The 22,449-nt window shown below is 38.9% G+C and overlaps 1 protein-coding gene across 4 annotated transcripts in view; it reads right to left on the reverse strand.

Annotated features, from left to right (window-relative positions):
• CSRNP3 (cysteine and serine rich nuclear protein 3) overlaps positions 1-22,449 on the reverse strand; it is a 99,655-nt gene that overhangs the window by 71,631 nt on the left and 5,575 nt on the right. Inside the window, exons 1-2 of one of the 4 annotated variants that reach the window (XM_015634786.2) lie at positions 10,789-10,859; positions 5,231-5,353 (exon numbers count right to left, since the gene is read on the reverse strand). The exons of 1 other annotated variant lie outside the window; for it this stretch is intronic. Coding sequence is in view for 1 of the 3 variants with exons in the window: in XM_015634783.2 (XP_015490269.1) it covers positions 10,789-10,857 (69 nt within the window). In the remaining 2 variants the exon portion in view is untranslated. Of the gene's footprint in view, positions 1-5,230; positions 5,354-10,788; positions 10,891-22,449 lie in introns of those variants that run through there. 2 more of the 4 variants (XM_015634787.3, XM_015634783.2) reach the window with 2 other exon arrangements.

The raw sequence follows: 22,449 nt of genomic DNA on the forward strand, positions 1-22,449 counted from the left end.
TTGTATCATGAACCATAACAAATGGGCCTCAGGATCCTTGGAAATGACAAAGGTTAGCTGTATCATCTAGCTGATCAAGATAAGGTACAGGAGGTGCAGGGATACTGCAGAACCACAACACAAAGAAAGCACAGCTTATCCATTACATATATTTAGTGTGACTGTTGCCTGATTATTGTTGTGAATCTCTTCTAGGAAGATTATTGAGAAGGTTGTTTGATAAAGTAGCTGTGATAAAATTTAGGTGTTGCCACATTCCTGAGATCTGTTGATTCTAATCTCTCTGTAATCAAGTCTCCCCAGGAATATGTTACATGGGGGAAAGGAGACACTTCTATTACTCAAGAGCTTGGCTATCACAGAGAGAGATTAAAGAGTATCTAAAACTGTTTGTACACACTATGTACCAGCAGGAGATCCCTTTAGAATAACATCTGTATAAACAGATGCTGCTCCATAAGCCAATATTCTTCAGAAAGAAGCACATCTGCACAGTAGTGCGCAAGGCATGTTCTTTCTGATAGCCTTATTTACACAGGCACCCTGCAGTACCTGAGCAAGATCTACATCTACAGGAACTAGGACATAACAAGCATGGGACACACAACCCAGTGCTGTTTATGAAAGCATTATTTTGCTCTTTGCTCATTGTGTGATATATCCCAGCGGAAGACACAGACATATTCCAAAGACCAACAGGAATAAGCAACATTCAAACATTCTAACAGCAGAGAGGCCACAAAGTTAGTGATATCACTAAAGGTTCCTAAGTGCACAATTGGGAAACCAGGATAGAGAGTTCAACTGAATTGTTCTCTGTCCTGCACCATAACTACAATTTAATAGGTAAATTCAGATTTTGGGGAATCAACTGAAGCAACTGCTGTCACAAAGAAATCCAAATCCAATCTCATTTTAACAGAAGACCCCAGAGGTAAGTCTAATGGTACAAGGCACCAAAGACTTACACAAGTCAAATTTCCAATACATGAATGGAAAGCAAAACTATAAATAAATCCCGTAATTGATAGGAGGAATCATAAGGGTAATGTAACTATGCAGTGATACAATTTTGCTAACACAAGTCACTTAGGGTATGTGAGACTACCTTTATATAGGATGGGAATACTGTTAAATACACAGAAATAATTCAGCAACAAGTATATTCTGAAAAGAAGGAAGCCAATGTATATAGGTATCAAATGCAGTGGACAGAAGTCCATGTCTGACTATAGGAACCAAACAACAGCACGTGACTAAGAAAAGCAAATGGATGGTCAATCAATATTCCTGGACTTCCACTAAGGCACCAGTGAGGTTCAGCCTTCAGAGGCTGAAAAATAATCGCCAACTACAGGTAAAGAGATATCATACTTACCCGTTTGGTTAAAAAGGGCAAAAGTTGGCTTGAAAGGCTCAATTAGAAACGCACCTTTCCAGACGATTACTGAACAGCTGTCTATTAGCTACAGTTGATTTGGAGCAGCATCCTTTCAATTCACACAACTGAGTAACAACTGGAATCTTTCCTGTTCATAGATACATCCTTCACAACAAAAAAAATCCTTGCACAGCGATGTGATATATCATCCTCTGCCATCCATGCTTGTGTGGCATTAGTCCAAAGCAAGGCAAAGCAAAGTTGAAACAGAGGGAACAGTATGAAAGCAAGGAAAATAAGCTAACACATTGCTATGAGCTCTAGATCAAACACCAATTACCTAACACAGTTAAGGACTCTTCAAGAGAAGTGACAACTTGACACAGCAGAAGCATATGATGGCTATGGGCTGTGAGAAGGATGATCTTTCTTACAACACCCCCCATCCATTTTTTCATCCTTTACTTCCTAGTTTCCCTCCACCCTGATCAAACTACTCCTACAATGTGATCATTTAGCCAGCTCTCTAGCTGCAGGTGTGCTGACAGGCGAAGCAAGTCCTCAAAGCTCCATGGCAACAGGCTTTGCCTTCCTACGATGCCAGATAACTGGTAGGCACCCGATATTTAAAAATTTCAGAGGCAATATGTTATTACTAGAAGATAAAAATCCCATGTAAATGTGGGAGATACATTTCACATTGTCATAGTACTATCTGGAACCGACAAAGTAAAATAATATAAAAGCCTGGCTGGTTTGACTTTCCCTGGTACCTAAAAAGGCTGGAAATTTTAGAAAATTTTGGTAACAGTCTCATTGCAGCAGACCTTTAGAGATCTTCTTTATACAGCAGGTATCTCCAAATCCCAGTGATAGGCCTAAAAAGAGTGATGTTCGAATTACTGAGTGAGAGGACAGGTGACAGTGCATTCATTACCTGTGCTCCCGGGAGAAAATTTTTCTTATGAGACTGTGGTAACATACACTGCCAAACTTGTTCTATAAAACCTAATAAGTTGCCATATCCTCAGTGTCTTGCTGACACCCACGGACAGTTTACATACTGGGCATGACATTCTGTGCTGTGGAATATCCCTTTGGCCAGTCTGGGTCAGCTGCCCTGACCATGCCCCCCTCAAGCTCCTTGTGTAGCTCCTCACTGGCAAACACGGCAAAGCCCTTGACATAAAGCAAGCACCACTTAGCGACAGCCAAACCATCAGTGTGTTGTCAATATCATTTTCATACTGAATCTGAAAAACACAGCACTGAACCAGCTACTAAGAAGAAAATTAACTCTGTCCCAGGCAAAACGAGGACAAGTCACAAAGACAAACCCAATTTTCATCCTAGCCAAAATTTTCAAATAAATGTTTTGCAAAATTCAGTATTATAGTATACAGCTCATACAACATCATCTGGGACACTGAACAAGTATGGAGCATACCTGTGAAGAAATAAACATCAAGCATGTACCATATGCAGTAAACATTAAAAAAAGATATGAAATAATAAAACAGAACCTTATTCAAATCATATATCATCATGATTTAAAGAAAAGCTTCACTACAGAAATCAGCTATTGACTAAAGCTGCAGAAAAATCAGGAGGAAAAAGAGCTCAAGAACACATTGGCATTTGGAGTGGAGGGGGCTGGGGGACAGGGTGTAAGAAATCCAACTACTTATTTCTTTGGTTTATTTATGAAACCTGATTTTGTACTAATTTCCTCTTGAGACTTGATTACATTTCATGATAAAATCTACCTAACTAAAAATTCTCATCTGAAAATAAAACAAAAACTAAACATCAAAGGTGGGCATTAAATAACTGTCCTATGTGTCACACTGCATTTTGCTTGTCTCAAATGCATCAAATGAAAGTACAGAAAAATATAAAGTCTGTAGCAGCAATACAGATTCACTTCTGAACATAAAACACTTCTATGCAAATGACTGCAAACTGAACTGGAGGATGCAGAAAACAGATGTTACACATTAAACATTACTGCAAAGTACTCATCACAAACAGCTCCCACCCACTGGCCAGTCAGCATGTACTATAACATTCTAGGGAGACTTGGCAAATAATTTCACAGTCAAATCACGAATATTGATGCTCACAAGCCAAAATGTTTGGGTTATTTGTGATTAATAATCTTTCTGAATTTAAGTCTTTTTCTTAGCCTGCAAACAAAGCTTCATTTTTTTTAAAGACATTTTTCTTACCTGTTAAATAAATGCCAGCAGCAGAGATGATTGTGAACTAATCAAGGTAGTTGCTTGGCTCCATATAATGCACTGAATTATTCTGTTCTTTGTGTAACTGACAGTTTTAAATTTGGGAGGGGAGGGGTAGTCAAACCCAAAAGCACCTACAGTGACATCATCATTCACACAAAGAATATTACTTGCTTGTGAAAATGACTATTCACGTAAGGAACTGCATTAATGCAGACAAAAAACCATTTGCATGAATGCTTGCAAACAGTGAACAACAGAGGTACACGAACATGAATCAAACAGCTGTTCAGAATTCAAATTAATGTTTGCAATACATGTTTTGCTGTATTTGGCAGCTCTAATCATAAGCACCAGTTGCCAGAGGTAGGCTCTGGTAGTTTCAATACTACAATCTGTAAAAATTACAAATACACAGCAAGCTAATTCCAGTTAAGAGACTACACTGTATAGGTACAGGGAATACCATTGGAATAATCTGACTGATATATATTTGCTTACAGCAGCAGTCAACTTACACAAATGTAAAATAGGTGAAGTCTTTCTTTCCTCGTTTGCTTCAGCCTAGCTAAATGCACAGCACCAAGTAAATCCTTCAGGATAAGACTGCACAATTCAACCTGGGGAATCTGTTCTGGCACTGCAAGCCAAATCCTGCCAAGTCTACTCTTTGCAGGGTTTCTATACCATCACTTTACAGTACTCCTGATTTCACACTTGAGTACTAATCCACTAATCTTCTAGACTGCCTACACATTGTTGTACACTCTAACACATGCCACCTAGCTCCACTGGCAATGAATTTAAAATGCAGAAACGATGCTGGCATATGCTCACTGCTCGCGTCTACAAGCACTACAGATGCTGATAGATCTGGCTCCTTTATTCTTCCAAAAGCATCTTACATGGTCCTACATGAACCAAGCATGCAAATATCCCCCTCTCCATCACCCAGCACAAGACTCCTGCATACAGCAGCAGTGAAATGGCCTTCTAATTCTTAGCTACATCAATTGATGTCAACAGTTGAATGAAATGCTTGTGTAATTCAGGCAACAAGAGAAAATTATGTGCTAGCTTTCTTAAATTTTCTCTCAGCATGCTTCCCAGAGAATAAAGTAAAATGAGTAGGAGGCAGCATTAATTCAACCAGGAAGCCAGGACCTTAGCATTCAGGTCTCCAGCAATGAAGGTCCAAGATGGTAGAAACACATTGAGAGGAATTCAGCAAGAGGGCCTTCCTGTCAACAAGAGATTAGTCCACAAAACCTATTTGAGCTTGTGTTTCATTTATAACAATTTTCTAAGCTTGCTACAGCAATTCCTAGAGGAAAACAGGAGATTCAGGAGAAAGCCATCCTGAAGCTGGGTCACACACTCAGATTCATAATGCCTAACATCTATGTAAGTCATCTAGGACACTTTTAGCAGCACCTGTCAAAGTCCTTTCCATAGTTTTCAGGTAATGTTACTGAAGACCTGGTACTGGGCACTTCTCTTCCAGGTTTTGAGATTTCATCATGAAATTTCATCAATTAAAAACCTTTCACCCAAAATCTCTGCACGAGACTTTCTTTTACCCTTTTTAGAGAAAAAAAGAAATTACTACCTCTATCCCAGAAGAAATGTTGAAGTTTGTATAGATGCTCCCAGAAAAGGCTTACTACTATTGGCATGGACTGTATCGCTGGACTGCTTGCAGCAAAGGTGTGGCCAGAAGTCACAACTGTTTCTAAAATTGAAATGTGAAAACAGAAAATCACTAGTGCCACAGTAGTCAGTCCTACTGACTTCTACAGATACACAGAGTTTTAGAGCACAGTGAGCATGTAGATGATGGGAAGAACCAGCCTGTCTGTTACCTGGAAGACAGCATACTACCAACACATCTTTACTGCACCTCTTTGCAAAAGGACATACAACATTTGGCTTGCTTAGCAACTTCCCAGCAACTGGAATGACGTTCCAAGACTGGCAGCCGTGTGTTTGGCACAGCAGCTTTGCATTATGCTGCTTCCAGCTGCAAAAATGGCAGTAGGGTCCAGCTTGTAATGAAGACTGGAATGCTATCAACTTCCTGAGTGGCCTTTATTAAAAATTTTGCCAAGATTGGCCCATGTAGTAATACTAACTGGCTCACTGCAACACCTTTTCATACTATTTCAGTATTGATTTTCCACGCTGCTCCTTCATGAACATCAATCTTGCACCCTGCCTGCAGAGGAACGGCAGAACATGGCAGGGAATCCTGTGTATCTCCTGCCAAAGTACAGTATGGCCATGGCTGGTACAGGCCAAAGGGACCTTTCCCCATCTCCAGCCCCAATAAATGACACTCAGCTCCCTGTTACATGCTGCATTAGCACACAGTTCCTTTGGCGCTACCATCAAAGCCAGTAGAGAGAGAGCGTGAATTTAACAGCTCTCCTCTTTTGCTCCATGTTCTCTGCATCTTGACACAGGGGGCTGCCACTCTCTACTCTGAAATACGTAGTGTTTAATAGATTTTCAAAAATGCAACCAACGAAAACAAAACAAACAAACTCACAAAAACACTCAACATGTCCAAATTCAGAAGTCTGAACTCCAAAAGCAGCAGCATGAACTTGTAACACAAAACTATACTGAAGCATATTTGCAAAACTCGCTCTGAACAAGGTTTTCCTCTTTTTTTTTTTCTTCTAAAAATACAGGAACAGACTCTTCCAGTTTAACTGTGTAAGTACTAAAGGGATGTGTGCACATGACCAAGTGGTGACAGGGAAGAGCAGCTGCAAATTGTATGTAAAAAATGACCAAATATTTCATACGTTGTTCTGGCCAGTTTTTGACAATAATAGCACTACTTCTACATGGCAAGATAAAAAAAGGACTAACTTTAGAAGATTGCAATATAGAAACAAGATAAGTGGGTATGTTGGAGATTTTCTGCAGAGTAGCAAACATGGTAAGACTGTCTTCACCTTGTGGTCTGATATTAACTGTACAGCTCAGAATTCTCTTCACACATGAAAAAGCTATGCTGAAAATTGCTGGAAAAATCTCGACTGGCAGAATCCTCAGCTCATCTGTTTGCAACTTGCTATAAAAAAAGCCAAACTAAACCAGGAAAAAAAAAAAGCTACAGTACTTCCTCCATGTTATCATCACTATCTTTCACAATCTAGACATCACAGGCAATATGCAATAAACTTTCTCGTTACTATTTTTACCAGATGAGAACCTCCGCTTCTATATCCAAAACCCAAAGGATTCATGACAAATTGGCACAACTTGGCTACCACTATAAAATGCAAAGATGGACTTCTTGCAATGTATCACACCTTAACTTCCTCAAATAATGTTTAGATTACTTATTATCTCCACAGAATCTTAAACTACAGATACAAGAAAAGGAGGTTTAAATTAAAGCAACTCAGGTTTTTCCACCTTAGTTGAAAACAAATTATTCTCAAGAAGACTCATAGAAAAGCTTCTATAATCCATTTAATTATTTGCTTTCTTAATATGCTGATAGTCTCATATAGAATGAAAGATACCATATCCTTTCCTCTCACTTGTTTTGCTGGGTTAGGAACTGTCTGGATGGATGGATGGGCACAGAGGGTGATGGCAAACACTGCTGCATCCAGTTGGTGTCCTGTCATGAGTGGTGTCCCTCAGAGATCAGGGCTGGGCCCAGCACTGTTTAGCATCTTTACTGATGATGAGGGGATTGAGTCTACCATTATCAAATTTCTGAAGTTAGGTCAGGGTGTCGATCTGCTGGAGGGCAGGAAGGCCCTGCAGAGAGACCTGGGCAGGCTGGATCGATGGGCCAGACCAGGGGCATGAGGTTCACCATGACCAAGTGCTGGGTCCTACACTCAGGATACAGCAGCCCCATGCAGTGCTACAGGCTGGGAGCAGAGTGGCTGGGAAGTGGCCCAGTGGGAAGGGTCCTTGGGGCGCTGGTTGGCAGTGGCTGAGGGAGCTGTGAGTGTTTAGCCTGGAGGAGGCGTGGGGGGACCTTATCACTGCCTGCAACCCCCTGGAAGGAGGCTGTAGCCAGGTGAGGGTCCATCTCTTCCCCCAGGCAAGCAGCAACAGAACAAGAGGTCACAGTCTTAACCTGTGCCACGGGAGGTTTAAGCTGGATATAAGGAAGAATTTCTTCCCAGAAAAGGTGACTAGATAATGGAAACGACTGCCCAGGGAGGTGTTTAAGGAAAGACTGGACTTGGCACTTAGTGCCATGGCCTAGTTAACATGGTGGTGTTTGGTCATAGGTTGTATTCAGTGAGCTCAGAGATCTTTTCCAACCTAATTGATTCTGTGATTTCAAGTAATCAAAAGCAAGTATTCACTTTAATTAACCTCTGGCACTTGTGATGCCAGTTAAAAATTGTTTTAGTATTAATTTGCAGAGGATTAATTATTATTATGTGACACAATACCTTGTAATATTTTAATGCTGTATTTAAAACATTTCATAACGGGAAAAATGCACTTTTCAATGACGAAAAATGAATCAGCATACTGACTAACATATGCTACCAGGAATTATATATATACACCAAGAAAATAAAAGAATAAGAGAGGTATATTTAGCCCACTAAGAAAATGTTTGTTATTTGTTCTGTTTTCTAGGCACTAGCAGGAAGTCATCCAATGGGAAAGAAGCAGAAACAGAAAAAAAACTGGTATTTTTAATTTATACTGAATGCCAGCAAACAACAAAACAAGTTATGATAGGTGGAAGGGATAAATAATGAAGAACTGGATTTAAAAAAGTAGTATGACAGAATATCCCAGGTTGGAAGGGACCCACAAGGATCACTGAGTCCAATTGCTGCAGGGAGCAGTTATGCATTCTTAACTGAAAATAATTAATTCTTTAAAAGATGAAACTGCCCAGCAATGCCAAGTAATTGAATGCTATTTCTTGCTTGTAACAAAATTTTGAGAGATACAGGTTTTGGCTTTTGCTTAAGATAATTTAATATTTTACTTAAAACGCTTTGCATGATATTTCAGTCATCTGCACATACAACTGATAAGGAAGCATTCACTAATCCAATAAATAAAAGAAAAAAAAAATTCTTTCATCTGCAGGTTGTTAACTTACAAAGTCAGTGCTTAAGCACACTTTTTCTATTGACTTCTCTGGGACTAAGCCTATATCTTCAAATATTATAAAACACCTTAGCTGCATCACCACTATGAATTTTTTTAACCAACTTTCTACCTGCTTTCTACTTTATCTAGTATACCTCCCACTCACATGCTCCCTTCTCAGCAGGGTCTCCAACCAAGGCTAATGAGCTTATCTCATTTCCATGGAGCTGGTGAATGCTGGCAGCAGCTGACAGTGAATGCTGGACAGAAAATGCAAATCTGTAGTTCATGTAGAATACCTGAATCATTAGAGAACTTTAAAACTAGTGACAGCACAGTAGTTTTATTCAGTATCTTTCATGCTGTCATTATTAAGCGGTAGATATTTTTAGCCACCAAAAGCCAAATCCATCTGCAGCAGCAGCGTTTCCAGGGAGACAGAATAATTTAAACACATGTGGAACTACATCTCTGTTTTCATCAACTCCTCTCTGTTACTGGAGCACTTCTGAGTCAGATTTCTCATTTGATGAGGGGAAAGCGATTTGAATACATGGATTTGAGACTGTAATTTAACAGTTGAGCTTATGCTTTCAGATACATATCCATTACCTACAAATAACAAATATTAGCATAAAACTCCAGTATTTTTCAGTCAGTGTTATTTACCAGTGTTTACATGCCAGTATAACAAAAAAACCCCAACCAAACAGAAGGTACAGCTCACCAGTCTTCCAGAACAATTTTGTGAATCACTGACATTTGCTGCAAATTACTGATTTTTTTAATTTTATTTTTTTTAGCAAACATACCAGGCTCCATTTTCTAAAGAAACAGCCAGGAGAAATGGACACCACTCCCAATGATAAGGTACATAAGTAAGTGGACAGTGGACAAAGCTTCTTCCAGTCCTTTTTATCATTCATAAGAGTTCTATTGACTTGTTCCAGTTTTTCTTTATGGGACCAATTTTTACTAATTGTAGGTCTGCTTTCAGGGAATTCTCTCAGTGAATACAACAAAAACAGATTCATGCATTTACTGATTTTAATCTCTGAAATCTATTAAAACTAAATTCCACCATTTTAGCTTCACAAATACATATACACTCAAATAAATTGTAATCACAATTTATTTACATCAATTAATATTTTTGCTTCAAACCAAAAAATAAGAGTCCTGTATAACAATTATTTCCTACATGTAAAATGTAGAGGTAAGTCAATAGAGAGCTGACTCATTGAAATCCTTGCCCCAGTGAGGCAAATAACAAAATATCCTATTGTTTAAGTGGGGCAAGGACTTCTACCTGTAGTCCTATATTCTCATATAACATGACTTGATAAACAAATCTACTTTCTGTACCAAACAATTAATTTGCTGCTTACCATCTCTACACTGTGTGAACTAACAGCTGCTGCTAACACAAACTCTGCAGAAGCACGCTATTTCAACAATTTATTAAAACTCATATGTAAATGCTGTAGGTACTACAAGATTTATCTGTCTCATACACATAATTATATGCATCTTTTTTTCTTTTATGAGAAAGATTATTTTATACCTGAGTTATCAACCACATTCATTCCAAACCTAAAAATAATGAAAAAAGCTACAAAATCCCTTTCAGTAGTTCTGAGGAGCTGTTCTTACTGTTTGTCCACCACTAAATAAGACAGTTTCAGAAGCAGTTCATTTTTCTATCCAAACTCAAAGAAAGCATTTTCAGATCTTCCAGCACTCTCTTCCTGTATTTCAACAGTGAGTATTTCCATCACACAAAATGACCTCTCTTCCTTACAGCTTACTGAGCAACTTCAGCATCAATGAGATGCAATGCGTATCCTGTCACATGAGAAAGCTGCCAGCATCAGGCATGCCTATGATTTCACTGTTTATGGGTCTCACATCCGTTGAAACCTCCAAGGCAGGAGAAATAATAACGGGAAAAGCTGCTTCAGAGTCATTTGTGAGGAATGAGCAAGATGTTTGCACATGCATTTTTATATCCAAGAAATGTGGCAAGGATCAAGAATAGCTAATCATAACAGGAATTTTTTTCACCCTTACCTGTAAATCGGGTTTCTGTGTTTCAGCTCTGTCAGTGCAGAATGAAAGGTTTACTCCCCTTTTTTCCATCCATCAGACAGCAGCCATCCAATAACTGAAGTCATCCTGGCATCCTCTGGAACATGCTCTCTCCCTTATTTCCCACTCCCCACCCCCATCTGCATGCCAGCAAAATGGGAAAACAGCAAGAAGAAAACAACAAAAAAGCACATCTAAAAACCAGCTTTAATAAGCTACTTAGTAGTCAGTGAGGACACTCGGTACTAAAAGGTAATGACAAAATTTAAAGACAAGGAAAAAAAAAGTCTATTAATAAACCTTCAGCTCCCCTACTGAATAGGAATTCTCCCTTTCAGCTCCTTTTTGTAAGGAAAAAACAAGCAAACAGCTGTAGGAACACAGTTACTGCCTGTATACATTCTTTGAGACTGACTCAGCTATCCAAATCTTCAGTGAAGAGTGCTGCTGTGTATTTAGGAAAGCTTGTGATTATCAAAGCAACAGTGGTGCTTTTTATACAAACAAGGATCTGAAATCTCAATGCAAATTAGAATAATTCAGAGACAGATGCCAGGAATTTCCTACAAAATACGCGCTTTTTTCTGTTTGAGGCAGTATTTATAAAATACCTCAAAAAGAGTAATTAGTAGATACTTTTTCTTGAACGTCAGCTATGTAAAACTCTACCTGTCCAGCTGGTGCACATGTATTTATTTTACTGCATTTATAATACAGTAGCAAACATTCAGTGTGCTGCATGAACTTTACACAAAACTTCCTACCTAAATTAAGAATTCAAATGCAGAGAATGACTAGGTGAACAATTTTCAATTCACGTGCCTGAAATACACTCCTAACCTCTTTGTAGCCTCTTAAATCTAGTTTGAATTTTTTTTTTCTAAGAATAGAGAATTTTTATTTTCTACCTTCCTATATAAATCAGGTAGGTATCAGCTCAGTTGAAGACAACAGCATCACATTTAGTTTATGACAGTTTAATTACATTTAAAATCAAAATCAAACATGAGTCTTCTTAGCTAAGATGTCATTTACTGCCATATCAAAGCATTTGTACTCTGGGATTTCCCTTTTAAAGGAAAACATTAAGCAGCAGAAGCTGACAAATACCTTTGTGTTTACAAATTTTAATCTCCCGCTATAGCTTTCCAATAAAATTAACTGTGAATTCTTTTAAATACAAGCATCTGTTCTCTTCAATGAATTATTGATCTTTAACCACAGCAAGACTATACCAATTAGCATACTTTCACTACAAAGTGATAGCTGATTTAGCTTCTAAAAAATTAGCTGTCAGTCTTATCACAACAAACTGCCAGCAGATCCTGTGCGTAATATTCAGATTCTGTCTTTACAAGTAAAGTAGGTGTTTTTTAACCAAATTACCTCAGTTTAACATAAAGTCTCTTCTTAGATGCCTAGAAAAATGGAAATCCCTTCCTGCAAGGATTAAAAAACTATTAGGTTTCAAATCCAAAAAATCAATACCATTTTCTTTAGTGGGAAAAAAAAGAGAATACTGAAGGACACCTAAACAGACATTTTTGCCCTGATAAGCAATACTGAAAAGGGAATACTGAGGAACACCTAAGCAGACATTTTGCCTTGATAAGCAATTGGTTGGAAGACTTCAAATTTATTTTCTTTTTGATCTGCAGAAAGAAATTTGGAGTTGAGCACCAATACTTCACCTTTAAGCCAGGCTGAGTGCTGAGAGAAATAAACAGACATACAGAACTGTAGTGCCACAACTAGACTTAATAAACATTTTTTAAATACAGATGCAAGATGCAGCACTGTTCCATCCCCAAAACACCATCAGAATAGCTAGTCAGAAAAATGGGCAGTATAAACAAGTAAATTAGAACGCCTTGCAAAATCTACTATGAAAATAGGAGAGCATTACCAACAAAAACCCCAATAGCTCTATAACAGCCACAGAATGAAGCAACTCAATACAGACTGTTTCTAAAGCAAAACACAAACACCATTGCTGCAAATACTGATTAGCATTAAGTAGGCTGCTGCTTTCCCCATACTCCACAAGGGCTGCACAAAAAGCCTCCCCCTAGGAGCAGGCTCTGTGCAATCTCCAGAACCTAACCTTTCCAGTTTCCTCGGATTTCTGTGTAACATCAGACGGTCCTTGTGTGGAACTTGCCCCAGTTTGCACATCAAGAATTAAGTGAAGTCGTTTACATGATAAATTCATTTTAAATGTATTAAATTCACTTCTGCAGGGTGCTGAGGACATTCTCCAGTGCAGGTTGGGGGTGTTTGGCTGCCTGGGCACAACGCCAACCTACAGACACAGCCAGTGGCCCTGAGAGAGGAAGGCAGCAGCAGCCCCTGCCCACCCTTTGCCAGGACCCTTTCTTCAAGTTCAGCCTCTTGTCCCTGGCCCCTGCTGGAGCTGTGCTCCCACTGCTGCAGCCCTGCTGGGACCTGGCCCCTGCCCCCGAGGGATCCCAGACCTGCCTCCCCACCAGGCAGCCTGGCAGCCACCCCAGGCCTGAGCTGCTCCACACTGCGGAGCTGCCCTCGGCTTCTGTCTCACCTACTCCTTCCAAGCCACCTGCTGCACTGGCTGCTCCCCGGCAGAGCACCTGGACCTGACTGGCCCTTTCCAGAGCCAGCACCTGCTAAATCTTAGCAAAGCTTTCCAACTCTAAGCGCCATCATTGGACTAATTAACCACATATACACAGAGATGGAGAAAGGGAAACAATCCAGGTTTGTACCCAGTCCCTGCTGTGACTCAAGGAATTACTTTTTGTACTTGTATTTGTTTGGCTATTTCTCCTTTTTTTTTTAACTTACCTATACTTGATACTCCAAACAACACATATCATTTTTCTCCAGAGCTATTACATTGGAAAAAAGGAAAGCTTCACCAGAAAGCTGCAGATTCCAGATTCCTACACCAGAAAGCTGCTTCACCAGATTCCTGCAACAACTGATTATTTCTATTGCTACTAAAATATTTCTTTCTGTTTTCTCTGACCCTACAAAGAATTAACTTTCTTTTGGTAATCCCTGTATGAAATAGTTCAACAGGATCACCTCCTTCCTGAATAAACCTTCAGGCTGGGGTACTGGATAGCATCTTCTTTACCATCTTAGTGTCTTCTGAAACGCAAATCTTTCCAAGCAGGAGAGAAGGTAAAGCAATGGCTAGGGGCAAAATGGTCTTGTAGATGTACATATCTCAAAGAACTCTGATTACTGATAACTAACATCTCTTGATCTCCACTTGATACACTGCACAGGCACTCACAGCCCCTGGATCCCAGCAGGTATCCTCAGGTTATGTAACTTTATGATAGCTTATCACAGAGTCCTTCACTGAAACCAATTACTGTAGATCTCTCCTGTCAAGTGCAAGAGCAGCTCTAATATCCTTCATGAAGGCACAAGTGGAGCTTGATGTTTAGCAAATGCTCCAGGCAGACTTTTGAGACCCGTCACCAGTCTATTCACCAGGCTACTGACTGCAGGCTCAGGCATTTGCCTAAGACAAGCAGTGGCTACTGGCCAGCTCAGGAGCAGAAGAGCTATCACCTGACCTGTTGAAAGAGGTCAGGTGTCCCACAGCAAAATCGCTCTTCTGTAAGACTGTTCTTTGGATGTTGAAACAAATGTCTCCCGTGGGACTAGAAATAAGACCCTTATTCATGGTTCTGCAAGCAAGATCCCAGGAAGGCATGTCATGTTTCACATGTTAGATCTAAGAGATCTCCTGAATGAGAGATAATCTTTGATAAACAAAACCAAGGAAAACCAAACCAAATGTTCTTCTTAAAATATATGTAGAAAGCCTGTGTGAAATCAAGTAAAATTAAAACCAAAACCAACCAACCAAAAGAAAAAAAAACCAAAAAATCCACACCACAGAAACCTCCATGAAAATAGTGCCAGGTGAGAACAAATCTCGGGCAAGACTGAAAAACATATTCAAGGCAAACTAATTTTAACCTCTTAGAAATGCAAGTTACATAAATTTCAAGTTTCTCAGACTCCTACCCACTTACCAACATTCAATTTATATTCCTTCAATCAGCTCAGAAGTATAGACATCTGCCTTCAGTCAAAACAGAAGTCATATAGCAAATGACACAAAAAGAGACAAAAGGTAAGCAAGAACTTTTGCACAAGAGTATACATGACTTTCTATTAACTCATCTGTGACTATCATATAAAGCAGGTTTCCACCATGGAAATTATTTCCAATTTTGCTTATTTGCATACCAACTTAGTCAGGTAAGCACTTCCCAAAATCCAGAATTGACTTCTCGTAACTAGATAACAATACAAAAGCCTAAAACATCAGACCTCAAAAACAAACTTCTCTTGAACCATAATCTATGCTTCATGAAAGGAAAAGTTAAACAAACCTGAAAAAAGTTTATTAATCCAGTTTTTATTAGTGGTAAATAAAATTCTTGGCTTTCAGCCTTATCTGCTGGAGCACAGCACATTAATGGAAAAGAGGAGGTACTACCCCTTGTTGAAAGGAACACAGACAGACTGACAGCTGCTAGATCAGGGAGGAACACCACTTTTCACTGCTATGACACAGGCACCTCATGAGATTTTACTTAGTCAACATAGCTGAGTACCTGAAAGATTAATAAGGGGTTTTTTTCTGCTTATTTTGCAGGCAAGAGATTCTTCTTTTATTTATATTCCTCCTCCTCTACTAATGCACTGACTTGATGAAGCCGTTAAGGTTAATAAAACGTACAGAAACATAAATACATGAAGCCAAATATTACAAGCTTAAGCAGCTGTACCACAATTAGTTACAAATATCTAATTCAAACAGGAGAGGTGGGAAAACATTAAGAACAGGGATAATATATAAATAAATTTCCTCTAAACATTTAATGCTTACCCCAACTCTGGGGATCTCTCATTTTTTTCAAGAGCAAAATTAATAATCAACTAGATTTAGATAAATTTTGTGCTAAATATTATCATCCTGGTTTCAATCACATGATGGATTTCAACCAATCCTCCTAATTTTGTTTTTCCTGGCAAGTTTCTGCTCTCTCTACCCTGCCCAGCCTCATTCATGAGTCTACAACTACCCTATCTTCAGCCTCACCTATTGGTTATTGTATTATTCATATTCATATTCATTCATGTTGGCCACTAAAAGTAGCCCTTAACCTTTTAGTTTTATTGGGGATTGTGGGGCTGCCCACAGTCAATTCACACAGATTACCAGAGGTCAGAGTGCTACACTGATATTTAAAAGTCACCCTTCTCCTGTACTAGACTTTGGATTTTGTGCCACATGCTACATGTATCCATGTGCCAACCAGTAATCAAAAGAGGTATCAAATGGTGAATCAGCTCCTCAAGTACATTATACAGGCTTTATTTTTTTTATAACAATTTCTGGTATAAAAAATTTACATTGTTTTACATTTTTAAGAATAAAGGTACTACATTTTTAAACACACGTGCAAAATTTAATTCCAGATCTGACTGAAGGAGCTCCTTCTTTACCCCATGCATACTTTTAAGAAGGGCCATGCACTGCTACTGTTGATAATACTCAGTGTTTTTCCCCCAGTACTGGTGATGCATAGTTCACTAAAAGAGACAAAGAGACCAAGGAAATCATGTCCAGTTCACACGGACATATGACTAACCAGTACAACCAGCCTTTCTTACAACCACTTCCTTGGGGCCATTCTCATGCCTGTTCCATGTATGGTTTTGTCCTAATGTGTGTTTTTCATAACGTAATTGGCCCTTTAAAGAAAAATCACCATTGTACATGAAACGAACGTAAGAAGTTATGCATCACAAAGATTAAACATCTTTAATCACAAAAGCTAATGAGTAGGGCATTAAGTTAAGCTATTGTATGAACAGTAAGCAAATTTAAAGCTTCTAAATGACAGAGCTGTTAGAAAAAAGTAGGGAAAAATTATATGAAAGACCAGTTGCTTTTTCAGAAATTCGGAGTGTGTCTAATTTGTCCCCTTGCAAAATGAAAGGTCATTATTTACCTTTTTGCTCCATCATAGCCAAGGTGGAATTCAAAATGTACATAATATTGCTGATAAATTAAAATGTCCTCATTCCCCAAGTGACAGAAATTTCAGCTGCACTGAAGAAAGCAGTGCCCTGCAAAAATCAACCTGTGTCTTCACAAACAGATCTGCAAAAGCATTCTAGAAGAGAACATTCACTTGGCAGGGAACAAGAGTCTAGTCCCTATTTCCAAATCAATCTTGCGAACAAGAAAGCCCAGCTATCCTTACACACAAGTGAGTGATCCAATATTAGAGCATCATGCCCCATTTCATCCAATATCAACCAAGAGAAATGGCAGGCCCTTGCTTAGCACTATCCCCCCCTACATTATTTTCTAGCTTGTTCATTACATTGTATCTCTGAAAGATGCAGTTGTCAATTTCAACACTTTCAGGCCAAGAAGAAACAGTATCCAAGTCTCTCATTTTCTTAGGAACTGCTCTCAACTACAATAAACAAGTATATGTCTATCACTGGTAGAAGAGAAAATCCAATTACATTAAGAGTTCACCCGTAGAAAAGAGATCAATGCTTTGGATTTCCAGTGCACAGAGCTGACTGTACTCTAAAGCTTACAAATTCAGATATCCTACGGTCCTAGTATATTCATTCCAGCAAGGTGGAAGCCCCAGTAAAATGCAGGATGACTGAATTTCTCTTTACATGTTTTGCAGACACAAGTTCTACTGGCTATGCTAAAAACACAGTAAGCACTACTTTAAAAGCTGTAGCTGCAGAGAGACATCAAATGGATTTCCTGACTTGCAAATGCTGTTTTAACCACCATCACTGCAGCAGCAGGCCCGCAAGAAAATGCTTAGCAGAATGACAAACTTTGAAGGAGCCATACCAACAGGACGTCAGGGTTGGCAGTGAAAAGCAAGGTAGGCAAAAACAACAACCAGGAACTAATTTAAACAGCTGTCCTGATTTGAAAGACAGGTGTCTGCTAAGGAAGGTAGGAGCCTCCCTTGAAATGGAAAGTGTAAACCTCGTCCCTCCAAATTATTGCAGTTTTGAAATTAAGGGGCTCTCAGGCAAAGATATTGAGAATAGGAATAATAGCTCTTTACCAGGAAAATTAAAATACAAATGCAGTAGTACAAAAATAAAAACCACTGACAGCCACAATATACCCTGACACCCTGTTGGTCTGGGTGTTGGTAGCAGTCCAATTAAATGGTGGCTGCAGTCCTCCTGGAGTGACAGATGCGGTTCTGTTGAAGCAGTGATCCTGTAAAAGGGTGATGTTTTCCTCTGGAGGTCCTGTGGTGGTGTAGATGGGTGTGGTCTTCCTCTGGGAATCCAGTGGAGAAAGGCTGGCTGTGGTGTCCTGAGTCTCAGTAATATCCAGGTAGGAATGCTTGGCTACTCCCCCTGGGTGGAGCATCTCACAATAGGATGATGACATTTTATCAGTCAGGCTGTGAGACTCAATGGCCCATCAACAGAAGATCCTCCCCCTGGAGGGAAGATGGGTTGTAGAAGGGATAAAGAACACTGCCCTACCTGGTTATAACAGATGGCAATAGAATACATACTTTTGCTTACATCCTGCATCGCAACCTAAAACAACAGTTTTCTCAAGACATGTCAAACAAGGAAAGACAAAAAAAATTGTCACTGGGCAGAGAAAGCTCTTTTCACACAGATCAGCTTCTGAAGAGAGATTCTGGAAGAATCCCAAAGTTGTCATTAAAAACAAAAAAGCCTCACTTCTTACACAAATTGTTAAACCTTAGGCTAGGAACAATTTTTAAAGCAGTGTCAGAGTCTGCTTTATTTTGCATCATTGTGAACAGATAATAATTTCTGGTGAAGTTAATGAGCAATAGAAGCTGGAGAACAGGCTTTCCTTCAGTGTTCAGACATACAAAATCAGAGTCATATGCAATGAGAAGTCATTCAAGCTATCCTTTATTTAGAACAAGTGTTTATATTCAGTGTGTTGGCAAGGGAGAGGTGGAGACAATGGTCTCCACAGTCTTCCTACTGTATCCCTTACAGATCTTCTTATACAAACTCAATCAAAAATTGTCTGAAAAACCTGTCCAGTCAGGTAGCTTTGTCCCACGATGAGAGATGCAGTGCTTAAATGTAACTGGAGGAACTCTGGGGCAGAAGAAATCTGCCTTTGATGATCACATGGTTCCTATCTCACAGGTAGGTGGTGTGATGAAACAAAGATGGCACCAAAGATGGAACCTTTATTCAGCTACATCAAACAGGGAAAGCACTGAAGGTTGGCCATTAGACAACCCCTTCAGTATCTCTGCTACCTGCTGAATATGTAGAAATAGAGTGTACAGCACAAGTCAAAAACTTGTCTTTGTAACCAAGTTAACTTCTCTTATCTATTTAGCGTGATCATTGGCACTTCCCTGAGGGTAAGCTGGAACAGTTCTAAAAAAGGCCTCACTTGTAAACAGATTAAAAGGGTAAAGGGTATCATCCACTCAATGTTATGCATTAAAATATAATAGGAAAAGTTCAATATAATCTGGAAGATACAGGAAAGACATTTTAAAAATTTTCATATATCACATGAATGACTATTTGCTATTTTAACCTATTACTGTACAGTTCTCACCAAACACTTTCACAAGCAACACAAAAAATACCCATTTTGGAACAATTTAAATTCCTAGATGAATGATGATCACTCTATATAGATTGGAAAGATGAGTTCCCTAATTATCACTAAAACTAGACTAAATATGAATTTAAATCTGTTTTAAAAATGGATTTTAATCAATTTTTGTAGTGCATCTTTTTTCAAAATTTAATAGAGATGCAAGCAATTCAATATATTCTAATAAACATTACATTTCATTCTAGGGGTACAATATAAGAGAACAGAAAACCAGGCAGTTTTAGCTATATTCATGGGGCTTTCCTTCTCTTTGACTGACATTTTCAGACTTGATCTTTAACATCTCTTAAGGAAAACAATAGTTTTGATAATAATTAAGTGAATGTATTCATTTTACAGATAATATATCACTATAAAAACTACAATTTTTCTACAAAATAACAGGAATTTAGGTCACACCCAGGATCAGCAGTAGTACAAGTAGAGTGTTTCATTCGTAATATACCAGATGCTGACAAGAAAGCCTGATAATGATCAAGTCAGGAGCTATTCTAAGTCTTTAAATTATCTTCATTAAGCACAAAACATGGTAGCAATTTTATTTTAATATCAGCATTTTTATCAGACTGTTCCTTAAAATAAGACTGAAGTAATTTCTTTTATTCATTAGTTATTCTTAAATGTAATCCATATTGCATTCTGGAAACAAAAGTGGGAATTTTCTTTAAAATCCCTTTTCATAAGGGAGGTACCACAATCAAAGACCTCAGCAAGAACATCAGTTCGGCGCAATCAGGCACTGACACCTAGTGAACGCTTGCCGTTAATCCTGTTGGTTACTTCCCCATCGCCGGTGCACAAGTGTTACCAGCACAACTCATACTGACAAGATGCTTCAAATGCAACATTTCCCTCGTTCCAATTAGGGGACATCAGGATGTTTGATATTCCTTGTACACGAGCATGAGAAGACACATAAAGCTCAAAACCATGCATGTCCCTGTAAATGAGTCCCTACTTTGTTTTATTTTTCATGCATAATGGCAGCCTAGTGACAAGCGCTCAGTATGGCAGTGAGAACAAGCAGACAGACAAGTTCTTCGAGATGAGATGGATTTTGCAAACCCCCAACTCTACTCAGGGAGTCAGCTGGCTCCACACACAGCACAATTGTTTTCTTTCCATTATGCAGCAGATGGTGCTGGAGATGATCTGAAAAGCCCTTAAACGTGAACGGCACATGCAGAGAAACAGTGGAGACTGCAAGCAGAGGATTTATAGCCGAGAACAATCTGGGGTCAGCGATTATGTCATCACATTGTCACTCCTAATGTGTCTCAGCAGAGATGCAGAAGCTAGCTGTTCAACCCATTCATCGACCTTCATGCAGAATCACCAACCTCACATCCTCACCAGAAAAAACAGAGCTCCTGATATTGTTACTCAACTCCTCTTATTCTTTAATTGCAGCTAAGGGGTTCCTTTTCCCAAACTTTCTGGATTTCTTCAGCCTAAAACCCAAGGCAGCAATTTCTGTTCTCTTGAATTCTCAGGAAGCACTGGACAAATTATTCAGTGAAAAACTGCACTGCCTAGTATTGCAAGCAAAGCCAGAAAAACAAATGCCAAAATAAGCCTTCAAGCTCTTACAAGTGAGTTGAGGTTGTAGGCAGGGGAGGAGGGGCAATGCAATACATTGCCAGATGCTATCCATCACCATAAATCTTTTCAGACCCATGTCCAAAATTCCAGTTTTTACAGCTTGAGTTTCTTGAATTTCCAAACAGAATGTTCCAGAATCACACAGAGCATTACGAATTATATACCTCTGCAGCCTGTAAGCATTTTTTCCAATATTAACTCTGAATTTACTTTGGTGGAAGGTAGTTAGAAGAAAAAGTTTAAATTAGTCATTCCAGAACTTCTAGTTTCACTTGAAAAAAAATGATGTGTATCCAGGGTATTCATACTTGGCTCTGGGCGCTAGGCTGAATTTCTCTCTCATGTATATGCAAGATATTTTGTTACAGCTATAAAGCTTACAGGTGCTAGCAGTAGTGAAAAGTCTTTAACATTCGGATGAAGTTATTACTAAATACTGTATTGTATGATTCTCCTCCAGCAGAACTGCTTGTCTTTGGATGAGTAGCTCCAGTTGTAGAGGTCAAAGCGGTGTCTTTTTCTTTTCATGATTCCATAATCCTGTATCTGTGTGTGGTGACAGCGGCAGGGGGAAACAGAGGTCTCCCAACCCAAGCCATGAAGATCAGCAGGCCATTGGCAGCTGCCTTTATTTTCCAAACTTGTTTTAATACATCTCCAAATTACCCATGACATGTCTTAAGGATAAATTTCTTAGATGTACTATTCAACATTAAATTATGTAGCTTACCTGCACTGTTTATTTCAGCAGCTGTATAATTCCTTTTTTTTTTTTTTTTTTTTTTTTACCAGTTACAAAACAAAACAACCCAAACTAAACTGTGGGGGCTTTCTTCAGTGAGGCGGGAACTAGACACATCTAAATTACTGGCTTCTTATTTTGGAATGAGTGCTCAGAAGGAAAAACAACAACACAGAAAACCTGTCTAACTTAGACAAAATGACCCAAGCAGAGTTACTCTGTCAAGGTTTATATTATAGCTTTACTCGGCTGAAGGTATACCCTGAACATCCCATACCACTTGTGCTCATCTGAGATGGTGAGGAACAGACACTGAAAAACACAGAAAATTACTGCCACTGTTACTAAACTATAGTTTGCGAATCGGGTGCAGTAATTTGAGATCCTTCACTTAAAAAATCTAGTGTAAGTCTTTTGAAGAAGTAAATATTTTATGAATGGATCTTGAAAACAAGTTCAAGCCAAAGTAAACATTAGCAGAAGCATGGCAAATCCTGAGCAACTAAACTCTCCTTACTTTTTATAAGCATATACAAATGCTCAAAAATGCATAAACGTTCAAATTTCTAGGTATATACAGTGTTCTGCTTGCAGA

This window comes from Parus major, chromosome 7 (genome assembly GCF_001522545.3).
Source record: "Parus major isolate Abel chromosome 7, Parus_major1.1, whole genome shotgun sequence".
In the NCBI taxonomy this organism is placed as follows: Eukaryota; Metazoa; Chordata; class Aves; order Passeriformes; family Paridae; genus Parus; species Parus major.